Below are 17,258 nucleotides of genomic sequence, written 5' to 3' on the forward strand. Positions count from 1 at the left end.
GTACTGATACATCTCATATGCAGTTCGATACCCTCTCAAAGGGATGGCAATGTCAACCTTACCAGATCTAAGGATCCATGATGCAATTTTTGCATTGTCAATCTTCCACTGGTTTAGGGCCTTAATTTCTGAGTCATTAGTATTAGATGTACTTCCATCAAAATACACCCAAAGTCCCTTTGCCTCAACATGAAACTAAAAGTTAAACTTCCACAAAGGATAGTTCGGTCCATTAAACTTGATAGGAAAGATATTCTTTCTTTCCAAAGCCGTTAACAATGAAACAACAGTGCTGATTTTCAAAGAAGATGTCAGTTTTCGAATCAGAAAAAAAAAAAAAAAAAAAAAAAGAGAAGTACCTTTCACTTGAATGTCCAAAAAAGGAAACTGTAGTGGTAGATCGATCCAAGAGAGGGATCAAAATCCTTCTTAAACTAATCTGATTCCAACCTGACTGAATGGGATCACAAAAGCTCCTTTGGGCAGCACCAGATCTGGAGTTTCAAGTTGATCTGATGTCTCTAAGTGAAGATCTAAAGAAAAAAGTGAACCTGGCCAAGTTCCAGGTCTGTCAAGGGCTGATCAAAACAGCCATAAGAAGGGATATTCAAGGGCATAAAAGGGTTTCCCATATACTGTTAGGGAGATCTCTAAATGCCAGGAGAATCAAAGAACAAAAGTCTCTTCATAGCAGATCAGATCGTGACCTGCTTTGGTACCATGTCAAAGTCATATCTGAACCTGTAGAATAGAGAGAGAGAGAGAGAGAGCAGTAGATTTGTGGGTATGCCAAAAGTATTAGTCAACACCCAGGAAAATGGTATATATATTAAAAAGATAAAGGACCAATCTGTCCTTACTATATTGATAACAGTGTGCAAAAGAATCTAAAGTACAACAAAGAATAAAATTACAAAAATAGCCCTCTGCTAACTCTCTTTATCTCTACATTTATATCTTGTTTGAGTTGTAGCTCAGCCCCAACTAGGGTTTTCAAGTATTGAGAGCTTGGGTTTTGAGGAGTCAACCCATCTTGGCACTTTCCAATCCCTCTATCGCTACGAGTCCATGCGAGAGGCCAGCTTGATGCCATTGTTACTGTAGCAGAACTGTTCCAGGAGGATTTTACTTTAGGTTCAGGTCTGAAATCCCGAAAAATCTGACTAGTTTTGTTGTTTTCAGATTGGTATTTCTTATGCTTATTGCTGTACACGTGAAATGCTGCATGTAATTTGTTTTTCTTTCCACATCAAGTGGCATCAAAGCAAGTTCTTTCCTTGGGTTTGCTTCAAAATACATCCCCTTGTGTTTTGTTATATTATTATGGCTACTACAAGGGGTGGACGTGGTAGGGGTGGTAAAAGACCAAAACATGTCATTGTAGAGGATTTCTAAAAGGCTATAAGGGGGCTGCAAGAACAGATTGAGTGTCTTGCTCACCTTGTAGCTCAAAATGCTGCTAGGAATGGTGACATAGCAAGTGATTTGGAGATAGGATGAAGAAAACAAGCTCTTAGGGTTGATGAACAACCCACTGGCATTATTAGTGAAGAATCAAGTGCAAAACACATTGAGCAACTTGAAAGTGGTCAGCATGAAAGGAAATACAACCAACGATGAGAAGACCGAATAGTGCAAGGTTTACAATCCAATCAAGGTCATGGTGTTCAACTTCATATTAACGAGTTTGATGGTGAGTTGGAACCTGAAGAGTTATTAGTTTGGTTTGACAACATTGAAAATTATTTTAATTGGAAGGAAATGAACGAAGAAAGAAAAGTGAAGCTTATAACTACAAAAATGTGTGAGACAGCCTTGGGTTGGTGGAAAAATTAATAAAGGAGTACACAAAAGAGTGTAAAGGAGTACACGAAAGAGTTTAATAGATTAACTTTTCAGAGTAATATAACAGAAACTTAATAGCAAAAAGTTTGTAGATATATCAATGGTTTGAGATTGCTAATGCAAAATCAAGTCAGTCTACATTACTTGTACAAGGTAAAGGATGCATATCAGCAAGCTCTAAATGCTGAAGCTCAATTTATTCAAAGATTAGGGTGGAAACTAAGTGCTGTCCAAGGTACATCTTCATCAATAGGTTGAAGTATTGGGTTTAGTGGGGGCTGTGTGATCACCCAAAACACGACCTATAGCCTAAGGGGCCTCAAATGCAACAAAGAGTAATCAAGGGCAGCCTACTGCTAGAAGTCTCAAGTGTATGGAGTTGGGGCATTGTTCCAATGAATATCCTAAGAGAAGGAGTGAAGGACAAACACATCTAGTTGATGAAATCATTAATGAACAGCAAGATGATATAGGCAATGTTGAGGATGGACAAGTGGATGAAACTACTGCTGCTAATGCTTTAGAGGAAGAAAATTTGGAAGGGGACATTGAGGATGAAGCTCTAGTGATACGACACTCCATGGCTGCACCTCAAGAACCACTACAAGGGGATTGGTTGAGAAAGAATATCTTTAGAACACGTACAACTAGTGGAAAGTTGTGTAACCTGATTATTGATAGGGGGAGTAGTGAGAATCTTGTTCCTCAACAGATGGTGGATAAATTGCGCTCAAGACTATTCAACACCCCTAACCATATCGCATTTTGTGGTTCAACAAAGGAAATGAAGTAAAAGTTTCTTCTAAATGCTTAATTAATTTCTCTATTGGTAATACATTTGAAGAATTGGTACGGTGTGATGCTGTCCCAATGGATGCATGCCATAAGACCGTAAGACCGCTCATTATGGAGACAAGAACACATACAACTTTGTGAAAGACAATAAGAAGATCACTCTTAAAACAATGCAACTCGATTCATTTCCAAAGGAGGAAACTAAGCCAACCACTACCCTCTTCAACTCAAACAAATCAGTTCAAGAAGATGGGAATTTGGGTGTTGTTTATGCATTGGTTACAGAAGAAATTAGCAAAGAAACACTTGTTCTATAGATGGTGGAGAAGCTACTTCATGAGTATGCTGATGTGATGCATGAGGACTTACCCAATGGCCTTCCTCTCCCATGAAATGTACGACATTATATAGATTTAATGTCGGGAGCAACATTGCCTAACCTACCCCACTTTAGAATAAGTCCTAAGGAGCATGAGGAGCTTCAAAGACAAGTAACAGAGTTGTTGAAGAAGGGACTGATCCATAAGAGCTTAAGCCCATGTGTTGTACAAGCTTTTCTCATGCCAAAGAAAGATGGTAGCTGGCATATGTGTGTTAATAGTCATGCTATTAACAAGATTACAATTGAATACAGGTTTCCCACATCGCCTTGATGACATGTTAGACACATTGGCTGGCTCACAAGTCTTTTCAAAGATAGATTTGAAGAGTGGGTGCCATCAAATTCGTATCTAAGAGGGAGATGAGTGGAAGACTGCATTCAAGACTGTAAAAACAAGAGTAAACAGAGGAAGAAGAAAAACTTGTTATATGTATTCATCAATCTTGTATGTATATATACAAGTTACAAATTCTATGTTAGGAAAGAAGACTAATTAAATTCCTACAAATCAGTCCTACAACCAAGGTAAATCAAGGTAAATCATATCTCCCTAGTATTTACTTCCTATTCTGTAACATCATATCTCCCTAGTATTTACTTCCTAATCTATAACACTCCCCCTCAAGTTGGAGCATAGATATTAATCATGCCCAGCTTGTTACAAAGATAATCAACCCAGACCCCATTAAGAGCCTTCGTGAAGATATCTCCCAGTTGTTCTCCTATTTTCACATAACCTGTAAAAATCAAACCTTGCTAAATCTTTTCACGAACGAAATGGCAATCAATCTCGATATGCTTAGTTCGTTCATGAAAAACAGGATTAGATGCAATGTGAAGAGCAGCTTGGTTATCACACCATAACTTGGCTGGTACTGAAGTTTTAAGACCTACTTCAGTCAGAAGCTGATATATCCACATTATTTCACACACAGACTTGGCCATAGCTCTATATTCCGATTCTACACTCGAACGTGAGACAACATTCTGCTTCTTGTTTTTCCATGAAACTAGATTCCCTCCAACAAATACACAATAGCCTGAAGTAGACCTTCAATTTTCCTTGGATCTTGCCCAATCAGCATCTGAAAAACATTCAATTCTATTATGACCATGATTGCCATACAAAATTCCTCGCCTAGTTGCTCCTTTTAAGTAGCACAAAATTTGTTCTACAATTGTCCACTGATTAACTGTTGGAGATGACATGTACTGACTCACCACACTAACTGAATACGCAATATCTGGACGAGTTACAGTAAGATAATTCAACTTTCCAACCAATCTTCTATATCTCTCAGGATCTTCAAATAATTCACCATCTTTTGTGAGCTGCAAGTTAGGAACCATTGGAATGCTACATGGCTTAACTCCCAACTTTCCTGTCTCAGACAACAAGTCAAGTACATATTTCCCTTGAGATAAGAATATCCCCTTCTTGCTTCTTGTTACCTCAACACCCAAGAAGTATTTCAACATTCCCAAATCTTTGGTATGAAACTGAGTGTGGAGAAACGATTTAAGGGATGAAATCCTTATAGTATCACTCCCAGTAATGACAATATCATCCATATACACAACTAACAAAATGATGCCGGCAACAGAGTGCTTGAAGAAAACAGAATGATCAGACTTACTTTTCTTCATACCAAAATTCTCGACTGTCTAACTAAACTTTCCAAACCAAGCACGAGGACTCTGCTTCAACCCGTACAGAGACTTATGAAAATAGCAAACTTTCCCATACTCCCCCTGAGCAACAAAGCCAGGCGGTTGCTCCATATAAACTTCCTCCTGAAGATCCCCATGAAGAAAAACATTCTTCATGTCTAACTGATGAAGGGGCCAATTATAAGTAGCTACCATAGAAATAAACAACCTGACAGAAGTAAGTTTAGCAACAGGAGAAAAGGTATCAGAATAATCCACTCCATTAGTCTGAGCATATCCTTTAGCAACAATACGGGCTTTCAATCGGGCAATGGACCCATCAGGATTGACTTTAACTGTAAACACCCATTTACACCCAATAGCCTTCTTATTTGCAGGTAAATTTACCAAGGTCCAAGTACCATTGTCCTCTAAAGCATTCATCTCCTCAATCATAGCATTACGCCATCCAGGGTGAGAAAGGGCTTCTTTAACAGTCTTAGGAACAAAGATAGAATCAAGAGATGCAATAAAAGAACAAGAAGAGAACAACAAATGATTATAAGACACAAATGAAGATATTGGATAAGTACACTTACGCTTACCTTAACGAAGAGCAATAGGAAGATCATCATTAGAGACTGGTTTTGATGACGAAGGAACAAGATCAGTTGAGACTGGATCTGCCGACGAAGGAGCTGGTGCAAAACATGGATCCGGAGGGGTTGGCCGCCGAGAATAAACCTGTACTGTAGGTGGCTTAGGCCTGGCAAGAGCAGATTCAATAGGATGTGAAACAGATGAAGTGACAGTATAGATTAACAAATCATCATCCTCCCCCTGACTTGAATGAGGAGTAGATGAAAAGAAAGGTGTATCTTCTAGAAAATTAACATTAGTTGACACAAGATATCTGTGAAGAGTAGGACAATAACATCTATACCCTTTTTGAACACGAGAATACCCAAGAAAAACACACTTCAAAGATTTTGGATCTAGTTTGGTAACCTGAGGACGAACATCCCGAACAAAGCATGTACACCAAAATACCCTAGGCTCAATAAGAAACAACGTTTTATTTGGAAACAGAACATGATAAGGAGTCTTACCTTGAAGGACAGACGAAGACATGCGGTTAATCAAAAAACATGCTGCGGAAACTGCATCAGCCCAAAAAGGTTTAGGAACCTTCATTTGAAATAACAAAGCTCTTGCAGTTTCAAGGTGTCTATTTTTCCGTTCAGCAACCCCATTTTGAGATGGTGTATTTACACAAGAAGTTTGGCGAAGAATGCCATGCTGAAGCATGCAGGTTTGAAAGGATTCTGACAAGTACTCCTTGGCATTATCGCTTCTCAATATTTGTATTGAAACATTAAATTGAGTTTTAACTTCAGCACAGAAAGCAGAAAAATGAGAAAACACCTCAGAACGATTTTTCATTAAATATAACCATGTCATACGAGAGTAATCATCAACAAAAGTAACAAAATACTTAAACCCAATTTTGGACTCAACTGGACACGGACCCCAAACATTTGAATGGACTAACTCAAAAGGAGCACTAACTCGTTTATTGACTCTAGGACTCGAACTAAGACGATGGTGTTTAGCAAACTGACAAGATTCACAATTTAATAACGACAAACTCTGAAATTGAGGACAAATTTGCTTTAACACATGGAGAGAGGGGTAGCCCAACCAACAATGTGCTTTAAAAGGGGTTACAACTCCAGAACAGGCTATGGATCTTGGAACTTGTGTATCAAGGATGTAGAGACCTCCAGACTCATGTCCCTTACCAATAATCTTCTTCGTCGTAAGATCCTGAAATAAACAATAATTAGGAAAAAATGAGACACAACAATTAAGGGTACGAGTGAGTTTGCTAACAGAAATTAAATTAAATGATAACTGAGGTAAACTAAGAACAGATGACAAAGGAAGTGATGGTATTGGACTGATTGTGCCAGACCCAATAACATAAAATGTTGACCCATCTACTAAAGTAACAGGAGAGGTAGATTTATGTGACTGAAAGGTAGAAAACATACTTGAATTACATGTCATATGATCTGTAGCTCCAGAATCAATGACCCATTTGAAGAGGTGGAAACAAAACATGTATTGGGTTTACCTGACTCGACGATGGCAGTAACAGGAGTAGATTGAGGTTTCAATGATTCTTGGTACTAAGCAAATTTGGCATATTCATCTGCAAATATCATAACAGACTTCTCAGAAGTATCCGTGGTGGATGCAATATGGGCAAACTAAGTTTTCTTATTCTGCAACTTCTTGCAATCCCGCTTCATATGTCTTGGCTTATAACAGTAATGACACACTATCTCTCCTGACTCCTGTCCACGAGTATTAGTATTCCTGTCATAATTGTTGGATCCTCTACCACTACCACTCCTGTATTGTTGTCTCCCTGATTCAGATGTATTATTGCGGCTAACAAGGGCACTACTAGGCTGAACAGGTGGAGAACTTTCTGTACGAAGGACCCTACTAAAAGCATCTTGTAGAGAAGAGATCTCTGAACTGGAAAGAATCTGAGATTTAGCAGTCTCAAATTCAGAAGGTAGGCCAGCTAAAAAACTCATAACAGCCATCTTTTCTCGATGAGCTTGTTGAACAGTCACATCAATACTAAATGGAAGCAACATATTAAGTTCTTCATATGTTTTCTTGAAATCCATGAAATAGCTTGTAAGAGATCTATCGCCTTTGTCCGCCCTATAAAAGGCTTTGCACACATCATAAATGCGGGAAATATTCCCCTTTTGGGAGTACAAGAACTCTAGACAGTTCATTAATTCCTTAACAAATCCATAGTGAGTGACTAAACCAACCACCTCACTTTCAATGGAGTTGTGTATCTGCAAGAACAAACGAGCATCCTCCCTCAACCAAGACTTTCTCGATTCATCATTAGGAGGGTCATCAGTCAAATGGTTATCCATAGCAATACTCAGCAAATATAGTTGAACAGTTTTACTCCAATCCAGATAATTAGAGCCATTAAGCTTATGCTCAGTTATTTTTTACATCAGTGGAACAACATCCGACATAATTACTGATTTCTTGTCAGACATAATCTCAAAATTCAAATAAACAAAATATTTTGAACACCGAAAATCAACGGAGCACACCTGTTGAAAACACCGGAATGGATATACACTTAACAAAGCACAAATATGTGTTATACAGGACGAGGGGAGCCAAAAGACAATGACCGAAAAATTTTCCTGCGACAAACGCGCCTCCACGCGCTGGCGCGTGTGACTGTGGCAGAATCTTCAGGCGGCGCGTGAGACATGCGCGCAAGGCTGCTGACTATCGGACTTTGTAGAACCTCCGATCGGCGGGTGGCGCTTCTTCCTGGATGGGTGGTGAGAGTAAAAAAAATGAAAGGGCAGGCAGAGACTAGACGCTCTGATCCCATGTAAAAACAAGAGTAAACAGAGGAAGAAGAAGAATTTATTATATGTATTCATCAATCTCGTATGTATATATACAAGTTACAAATTCTATGTTGAGAAAGAAGACTAATTAAATTCCTACAAATCAGTCCTACAATCAAGGTAAATCACATCTCCCTAGTATTTACTTCCTATTCTGTAACATCATATCTCCCTAGTATTTACTTCCTATTCTGTAACAAAGACTAAAGAAGGTCTTTACGGATGGCTAGTTATGCCATTTGGGTTGTCTAATGCTCCTAGTACCTTTATGAGGTTTGTGAGCCAAGTTCTAAGGCCATTTATGGGGAAGTTCATGGTAATTTATTTTGATGACATATTCGTTCACAACAAAGATCAAGAAAGCCACTTAGAACACTTGAGACTGAGAACAGTCTTACAAGTCTTGAAACAAAATCAGCTATATATAAATTTGAAAAAGTGTAATTTTATGACAGATCAGTTTCTGCTTTTGGGGTATGTTGTTTCAGCCAAGAGGCTTGAATGCAGTCATATAGGACAGATCAGCCACTTAGAACACTTGGCTAACATATCGGACAAAGCATTTGCTGATCTCCCCACCCACTGTAAAGAGACCAACATATTCCTTGTCAACCAACTGAATTTCTTCATTTCATTCTTATAGTGCCATTTAGCATCTTTAGGATTTTTCAACCTGCCACCACCACTTTGGAATCCCCTTCAATTATTAGATGTTGTACCCCCAGCTAGTTTGCAAATTGCACCCCAAAATAAGAGCTTTGCCCTGATAGAGTCCCCAACTCCTAAAGGACCCGAGTAGAGCAACAGAATCTCTCCCTTCTAGATAATCCTGGATTACCCATGCTACTTCCATCAAAATCCAGCTTGAGTGAGCCTTCAAATGGAGACCAGCTTGTAATTGACTTGTCCTTTAAAAGTGAACACCTCGCTACTGCTGACCAATTTCTCCAAAGGTCATTAAAAGAGAATTGATGAAAGACTTCCAAAGTCTTCAGCCAAAACATTGCCCTATGCAACACAGTCTTTTAATTCCCGATTGCTCCTTTCCTTTTCTTGAAAGATTCTAGCATTCCTTTCTTCCCAAATGAAGAAAACTGAAGAAAACAGACCTTGAGAGTTCGGCAATGAGGGTTTTGAGAGTGAGAGTTTCGAACATCACTCCCTCTCAGCACCCTAACATTATTTTATTAAGATAAATTTGAATAATTACAAGGAGGCCCTTAGTTGGGCAAGAAATTACAAAGAACATAACATAGAAAGAATGGGCCCGGAATAAGGCCCATTACAAAAAAGAACATAAACAGTAAGAAAGAATAAACAGCTTATGGGCCATTCGGCCCATCTTCTCTACAATCCCCCTCAAGCTGAGCATAGATGTGTATCATGCTGAAGTTTTGCCTTGGGAATGCCTTTGGTGAGAAAATCCATCAACTGTCCTTCAGATGAGATGAAAGGAAGACATACTTCACCCAAAGAGACCCTTTCTCTAATGAAGTGTCGATCAACTTCAATATGCTTAGTTCTATCATGTTGCACTGGATTGTAAGCAATGTTGATGGCAGCCTGATTATCACAGTACAACATCATTGGCTTGTCATGTTCAACCCCAAGTTCCTTCATCAATGATTTTAGCCATAATAGTTCAGAAACCCCATGTGTCATGGCCATGTATTCTGCTTCAACTGAAGACCGAGCAACAACCGATTGTTTCTTGCTTCTCCAAGAAACAACATTACCAGCCACCAAGCTGCAATACCCAAAAGTAGATTTTCTGTCATCAATGTTTCCGGCCCAGTCAGCATCGGTGTAGGCTTCAAGTTTCATATGACCATGCTTGGCAAACAGAATTCCCTTTCCTGGGGAACCCTTCAAATAACATAGGATCTGCTCTGCTGCTGCCATATGAGTGTCTCGGGGAGCATGCATGAATTGGCTAATGCAACTGACTGCATATGCAATATCTGGCCGAGTCATGCATAGGTATAGAAGTTTCCCAAAAAGTCTCTGGAAGATTCCTTTGTCTTCTAACAATGTCCCATTTGAGGCAGAGAGTTTATGACTCATATCAATAGGAGTAGCAACTGGTCTAGCAACCCATCTTTCCAGTTTCAGAGAGCAAGTCAAGAACTTACTTCCTTTGGGAGATAAGAATCCCATCCTTGGATCGAGCAACTTCTATGCCGAAGAAGTATCTCAATTCCCCCAAATCTTTAATCCCAAACTCTGTATGGAGGAAAGATTTTAGATCATGAATTCCTAAAACATCATTACCAGTCACTACAATATCATCTACATATACGATGAGGTATACTGCTAGAGGTCCACTCTTCACAAAAAGAGTATAATCAAACTGTGTCTACACATAGCCAAAGTTAACAAGTACTGATCTAAATCTCTCAAACCATGCTCTAGGGGACTGTTTTAGTCCATAAAAGGATTTATTCAGCCTGTATACCTTTCCTTTCATATCAGTTTCGTACATCCCTGGAGGAAGAGACATATAAACTTCATCATGTAATTCACCATTCGGAAATGCATTCTTCACATCCACTTGATAAAGGGGCCAGTCAAAGTGAGCAGCTAAAGATAGAAGAACCCTCACAGATGTCATCTTGGCAACAGGTGCAAAAGTCTCCAGATAATCAATCCTATATGTCTGTGTATAGTCTTTTGCAACCAGCCTGGCCTTGTACCTTTCAGTGGTGCCATCAGCTAGATATTTGATAGTAAAGACCCACTTGCAACCGACTGGATCCTTCCCTTCAAGCAAATCAACCACTTCCCATGTGTCATTCTTGTGTAGGGCGTCAATTTCAGACCTCATAGCATCCCTCCATTCTGGAATATTAAGAGCTTCTGACACAGACCTAGGAATAGGGTTAGAAGCAACAGAAGATAATAGGCAAAGTATGAAGGAGAAAGCAGCCTGTAAGAAAGGTGCTTGGAAATGCAGTGAGCAGTGCACTTCTATTTTCCTTTCCTAATAGCAATGAGAATATCAAGGTCAGGGAAGAATGACTCCAAGGGTGCTGAAACTATACCTGTTGTCTTATCTGTGACTGGAAGTGTATGAGGCTCATGTGCTGTAGGAGAAACAACCTGCTCATTTTTTTATCTTTGCCTTTGATACACCTTGGGATTGAGGATAGACTAGGAGGTAAAGGTGGAAGAACACTGGGACAGGGAGAATGGAACGACTGATCCGCCCTTGATTCATTTGAAGGAGAAGCAGACTCGTCAAAAGACTCAACTGGGACAGGAAGAAGAAGAACAAACACCTGTGACAAATCCTCCCCCTGTGGACAATGTCCAACCGGAGAGGAACCATAAAAGGGAGAAAGCTCATCAAAGGTGACATTAATTGAGACATACCGAGTGCTAGTCTTTGGATCAAAACAACAGTAACCCTTCTGTGTGGAAGAATAACCAAAGAAGATACACTTATGGACTTTGGGTTCAAATTTATGCCTTTGGACACTTGGAACATGTACATCACAGGTACTGCCAAAGACATGAAGAGGAATAGGAAAAAGATCCTTGTCCGGATGAAGGAAATTGAAGGGAGACTTAAACCCTAAAACCCTGGATGGCATACGGTTTATAAGGTAGGTGGCTGTGAGAACGGCATCACCCCAAAACCTTGTAGGAACATGTGAGGCAAATAAGATACTTCTTGCAACTTCAACAATATGCTTATTTTTCCTCTCAACAACTCCATTCTGTTATGGGGTCCTAACACAGGAAATTTGATGAATAACCCCCATGTCAGAGAGATAGCAGGATAGGTTCTTCTCAAAATATTCTTTTGCATTGTCAGATCTGAAAATTTTAATCCTAGTATCAAATTAGGTTAGAACAAATTCATGGAATTGTCTTACAAGTATTGGAACTTCATCACGGGATTTCATCAGGAATATCCAAGTGAACCAAGAAAAGTTATCAATAAACAAAATAAAATATTTGTAGCCACCCATGGAGGGTAAGTGGTAAGGCCCCCACATATGAGTGCACAATATTAAAAGGAAAAGAAGATTTTTTATTGCTCAAAAGATAATTGTTTTTACAATGCTTTGATAACTCACAAGACTCACAATGAAGACTGGACAAACCAGTTCCCTTAAACAGTTCAGGGAATAGATGACTCAAGGCAGAAAAAAGATCGATGACCTAAACGACGATGACACAACATAATCCGACTAATAGACTGAAGAAACAAACCTTAAAGCAACATTCCCAGGATGATCAGTGCATTGTCCCGGAGTATCAAGCAGGTATATTCCGTTCACCTCATGGCCGCTCTCAATCACCTTCTGAGACTCCAGATCCTGAAAAACAAAGTAGGAAAGAAAAAAAGTTACACAACAGTTTAGTGACTGGGTTAAACTACTTACAGACAACAAATTTGTATTTAGTCTAGTTACATGAAGGGCAGAAGGTAGGAACAAGGAATCTGTAGCCTTGATGGTTCCCTTGCCAGAAATAGGGGCAAGTGAACCATCAGCTAAAGTGATTTTATCACATCTAGGAAGCAAGTCGTATGAAACAAACAAAGTAGAAAGGTTGGTCATATGATCAGAAGCACCTGAGTCAATAATCCAAGGGATCTTAAGATTACCTGAAATGGTTGCATGATTGGCAGAGGCCCTTATACCTGAATGAGCAAATGCAAAAGCTGAATTTCCTGAAGGGTTGGAAGAAGAAGTCACATCCTCTAGATGACTAATCATCTTCCCAAACTTTTCATATCCTGAAGGGTAATAGAGAAGATGGGCCGAATGGCCCATAAGCTGTTTATTCTTTCTTACTGTTTATGTTCTTTTCTGTAATGGGCCTTATTCCGGGCCCATCCTTTCTATGTTATGTTCTTCGTAATTTCTTGCCACAGAGACTTCAGGGTTGAGAAGTATACAGCTAAAGGTTTCTCCCCTTACCTTAAATTCTTCACATCACTTCTCAATTTATAGGCTCTAGCCACATTTAGTTTTTTGAAATAGGTTTCTGCAACACTGTCCCAAATTTCCTTTGTTGAATTCATCCATAGGTAGTGTTGGCTAATTTGTGGCTGCATTGAGTTCACAAGCCACCCAATGACAGTGTAATTTTCTTGCATCCACTTCTCATAAGATGGATCATCTTCTAGGGGAGCCTTCTTGCTCCCGGAAATAAACCCCCACTTTCCTCTACTACATATATAAATTTTTATCGATTGTGACCATGCCAGATAATTAGTTCCATCTAGTTTAACTGTGGTCACAGTCAATAAATAATCACCTGGAGTCCCATGAACCGGTCCATATTCAGCACCAATCTTGTTTTCAAATTCTGAGTTCATCATGTAAACACTTCAAATATGATTTCAGATGACTTCTACAAGTGTACCGAATGAGGATGAGCAAGGACTGAGTTCAACCAACCTCAAGACAACAATACACAAGGCCAAACTACACCCAGAAGTTGCAAGAACCAAGACTGAAGTAGAACCTTGGTTCGGCCTTCAAGAAGTAATCAGAAAACTTCTAAGCACTGTGCACTCAATCGAAGTTCCTTTTCTAATCAGAGACTTCAAGGTAATCACCAAAAAGTAGCCAAGAAGAGTAAATACCAGTCTGTATTGATGAAGAGGCCTTTTTACAAACACAGTGTGGGCAACAAAGAAGACCCCACTATCAAAGGTGAAAAAAGTCTCAAGAACAGTCCGTACAGGCCCCCAAAACACAGCCAAAAAGAAGCAACAATTTGCAGCACTGAATCCAATGATGTTTCGACAGTTTTGACAATCCAAAAAGGAGTGAAAACAACCCAGAAATCTCTGGGTTAAACCAAATTAAAAGACAGTCGAATAGCTGTACAGAAACAACCCAGAAATTTCAGACACTTCAACAGTCCAAACACAGAAAAAATAACCCAGAAATCTGAGCACAACTTACAATATTTAAGCTTCAAATCAGAAACCAAGTTGTTTCCCTTTTTTTCTCTGATTCTTCCTAGCCACCGAACCCCTTCTCCAAGAGATTTGAGTCTTGGGCACCTTCCAATGACCTCCAAGAATCAGGCAAAACGAGCTGAAGTTCCAGCCCTAGAATACTGAAGTTCAGGCCTGCTCTGATACCATGAAGAAAACTAAAGAAAATAGACCTTGAGAGTTCGGCAATGAGGGTTTTGAGAGTGAGAGTTTCAAACAGCACTCCCTCTCAGCACCCTAACACTATTTTATTAAGATAATTTTAAATAATTACAAGGAGGCCCTTAGTTGGGTGAGAAATTACAAAGAACATAACATAGAAAAGATGGGCCCGGAATAAGGCCCATTACAAAAAAGAACATAAACAATAAGAAAGAATAAACATCCTATGGGCCATTCGGCCCATCTTCTCTACACCAAAGAGTCCAAATCAAGGCAACGCGAGCACATCTCCACATAATTCTCCCTCTTTTCGTAAGCCAAGAGAAAGTAGAATGGTTAAAGATCATGTGAAGTTCTACTGGTAGACTCCAACTACTCCCAAACAACGAAAGTAGCCAAGCCCAAAGGTCTACAAAAAAAGGACAAGATATTAGTAGATGGTAACTATCCTCCCCGTGAACTCTACAGAGGATACACCAATTGGAAGAAATACAGAGGAAAGGTCTTTTCTTTTGTAGGTTGTCTAGAGTGTTTACTTTCCCATATAATACTTCCCAACAAAATGCTATAATCTTTGGGGGAACTGGCCTACACCAAATTTCCTTTGACGGAAAGGGTTATTGAGCAAAATGCTGAGAGATGGACTTGAAGTAAGAAGCACAAGTAAAGGTTCCTTTGGGTCTAGGAGTCCACACCCTTCTATCTGGCTTGGAGGGGTCCAAGCAAACCTGATTAAGGCAACATAGCAAGGTAGAGAGAGATTCAATTTCATCATCCCATAGTCCCCTACGAAACCCAAAATCCCAATTTGGAGCCAAGAGTGTTCCCAATGGTGAGACAAATTTGAGACCACCTTTTTTTTATACAAAGAAACAGAAAATAGCAAGGGGAAAAGGTCCTTTAGAAGTGTGTCTCCTACCCAGATATCCTCCCAAAAGCGAACAACATTGCCAGAGCAAACTTCATACCTTATAAAATTGAGCAATTGAGGAAGGGTATTGTGAATGGCCTTACAAGGTGCTACCAGGCTAGCCTACCTTGATACACCAGCATCCCATCCATTCTCTGAACTCCCATGAATGCTTCCCAACACCTCATTCCACAGCTTGTCACTTTCCAATGGCCATCACCACAATCATTTCCCTAACAAGGTTTGATTATTTTCAATCACCCTCAAAATTCCCAAAACCCCCTCTTCTTTACTTCTACGAACAATTTCCCAATTAACCGAATGATCCTTTTTTTCTTGTCCCGGCTCCCACAAGAAGTCCCTCATCAACTTCTCCAACTTCCTAGCCTCCCTAGCTGGTATCCTAAAGACAGACAAAAAGTAAGTAGGTCAGTTAGCCAAGGTAGCTCTTAGTAAGGTAATTCTCCCTCCTAAAGAGATACAAATCTTCTTCCACGAGGCTAATCTCTTCTCAAACTTTTCTAGCACTAGGGTCCAAAATCTACTCTCCCTATGGTTTGCCCCTAATGGAAGCCCTAAGTATGACATAGGCCAAGCAGAGATGGAACACTCAAGACACTCCACAATAACCTCGATCTCCCCATCCTCCAAGTTTATACCTGCTATGCAACTCTTTTCCAAATTTATTTTCAAATTAGAAATCCTTTCAAATCCTTTGATTAGCTCCTTTAGGTTTGCTACCTTCTCGCTAAAGCCTCCTTCACAAAAGATCATTTGGTCATCTGCAAACTGAAGGTGGGTGACTGGGATTTGGTGTATCCCTATTCTCCAACCCCTAATGCATCTTCACTATCAACCTTAGTAATGATTTTACTAATCACATCAGCTACTAAGGTAAAAAGGAAAGGTGAGAATGGATCCCCTTGCCTAACACCCCTATAAGCTGGAAAAAAGTCCCCCACCACACCATTTACCAAAATGTAGTAGTGACAGGCACTGATACACCCAGATATCCAACTATACCACTTGTCCCCAAATCCACAGTTTCTCATCACCTCTAATAAAACCTCCCAGTCCACCAAGTCATAGGCCTTTTCAAGATCAAATTTTCAAATAAAACCTCTTTGCCTATACCTTTTCATTTCCTCCACACACTCATTCACAATTAGGATCTGATCTGTTATTTGTCGCCCTTGAATGAAGGCCCCCCTAAGTTTCACTAATGATAGAAGGAAGAACTACTTTGATCCTCAAAGAAAGCACTTTAGCCAGAATTTTATAGATGCTTGTCACCAGACTAATAGGGCTATAATCTTTTGGATGGTTGGCGTCAATCTTCTTAGGTATCAAGGCCAAAAAAGTGGCATTGCTTTCAGGGCTTATTTCATGATTGTCTGCAAATTCCTTAAAGACTTCAACTAAATCCTCTTTCAGCACCTCCCAACAATCTTGATAAAAACCCATTATAAAGCCATCTGAACCTGGAGCCTTGGATCTATCCATTAGAGAGATAGTTTTCTTTCTCTCTTCTTCCTCGAAATTCCTTTCCAACCACCTTTCCATTCCGTCCTCAACTCTTGGCCATTCCATTCCTCTCACGACTGCTCTCTCACTCAAAGATCTTCTATAGATCGATTTGAAGTGGTCCACAAATTTTCTGGCTATTTCATCCTAGTTAGTAATCACCTCCTCTCCTATCTCTAGCTTGGTCACAAAATTCTTTCTTCATTTCCCATTGTCCAAGTCATGGAAAAATCTAGTGTTCCCATCGCCTGCCTTAATCCACTTGTGTCTAGATTTGTCTCCAACTGATTTCTTCCCTCAATAACACCTCTTCCAAATCATTTTTCAATTGTCTCCTTAACACTCTATCATCCTCGATCAAGCCATTTTGGGATTCCTTTACATCCAAGTTTTCTATTCGAGAGATTAGGCTCTTTTCTTTTTTCTTTTTTTTATCAGCAAGATTAGGCTCATTTTTTGCTCCTCAATTCTGCCAAATTGATCTCTATCCCACTCTTTTATTTTAGCTCTCAACCTCTTTAACTTCTTATGAAACTTGACCCCCTTCTATCTTACCCT

At 39.6% G+C, this 17,258-nt stretch overlaps 1 protein-coding gene across 50 annotated transcripts in view; it reads right to left on the reverse strand.

Moving 5' to 3' along the window:
* The window catches only part of LOC148848656 (acyl-CoA hydrolase 2-like), a 126,560-nt gene that overhangs the window by 97,302 nt on the left and 12,000 nt on the right, over positions 1 to 17,258 (reverse strand). For 16 of the 50 annotated variants that reach the window (XR_016101186.1, XR_016101189.1, XR_016101188.1 and 13 more), the window contains exons 8-9: positions 12,361 to 12,467; positions 5,278 to 5,416 (exon numbers count right to left, since the gene is read on the reverse strand). The exons of the other annotated variants lie outside the window; for them this stretch is intronic. Coding sequence is in view for 10 of the 16 variants with exons in the window: in XM_088951719.1 (XP_088807845.1) it covers positions 5,278 to 5,416; positions 12,361 to 12,467 (246 nt within the window). In the remaining 6 variants the exon portion in view is untranslated. The remainder of the gene's footprint in view (positions 1 to 5,277; positions 5,417 to 12,360; positions 12,468 to 17,258) is intronic. 50 annotated transcript variants of the gene reach the window in all.

Source organism: Nelumbo lutea, chromosome 6 (assembly GCF_056320005.1).
Source record: "Nelumbo lutea isolate HS-2025 chromosome 6, American lotus-T2T, whole genome shotgun sequence".
In the NCBI taxonomy this organism is placed as follows: domain Eukaryota; kingdom Viridiplantae; phylum Streptophyta; class Magnoliopsida; order Proteales; family Nelumbonaceae; genus Nelumbo; species Nelumbo lutea.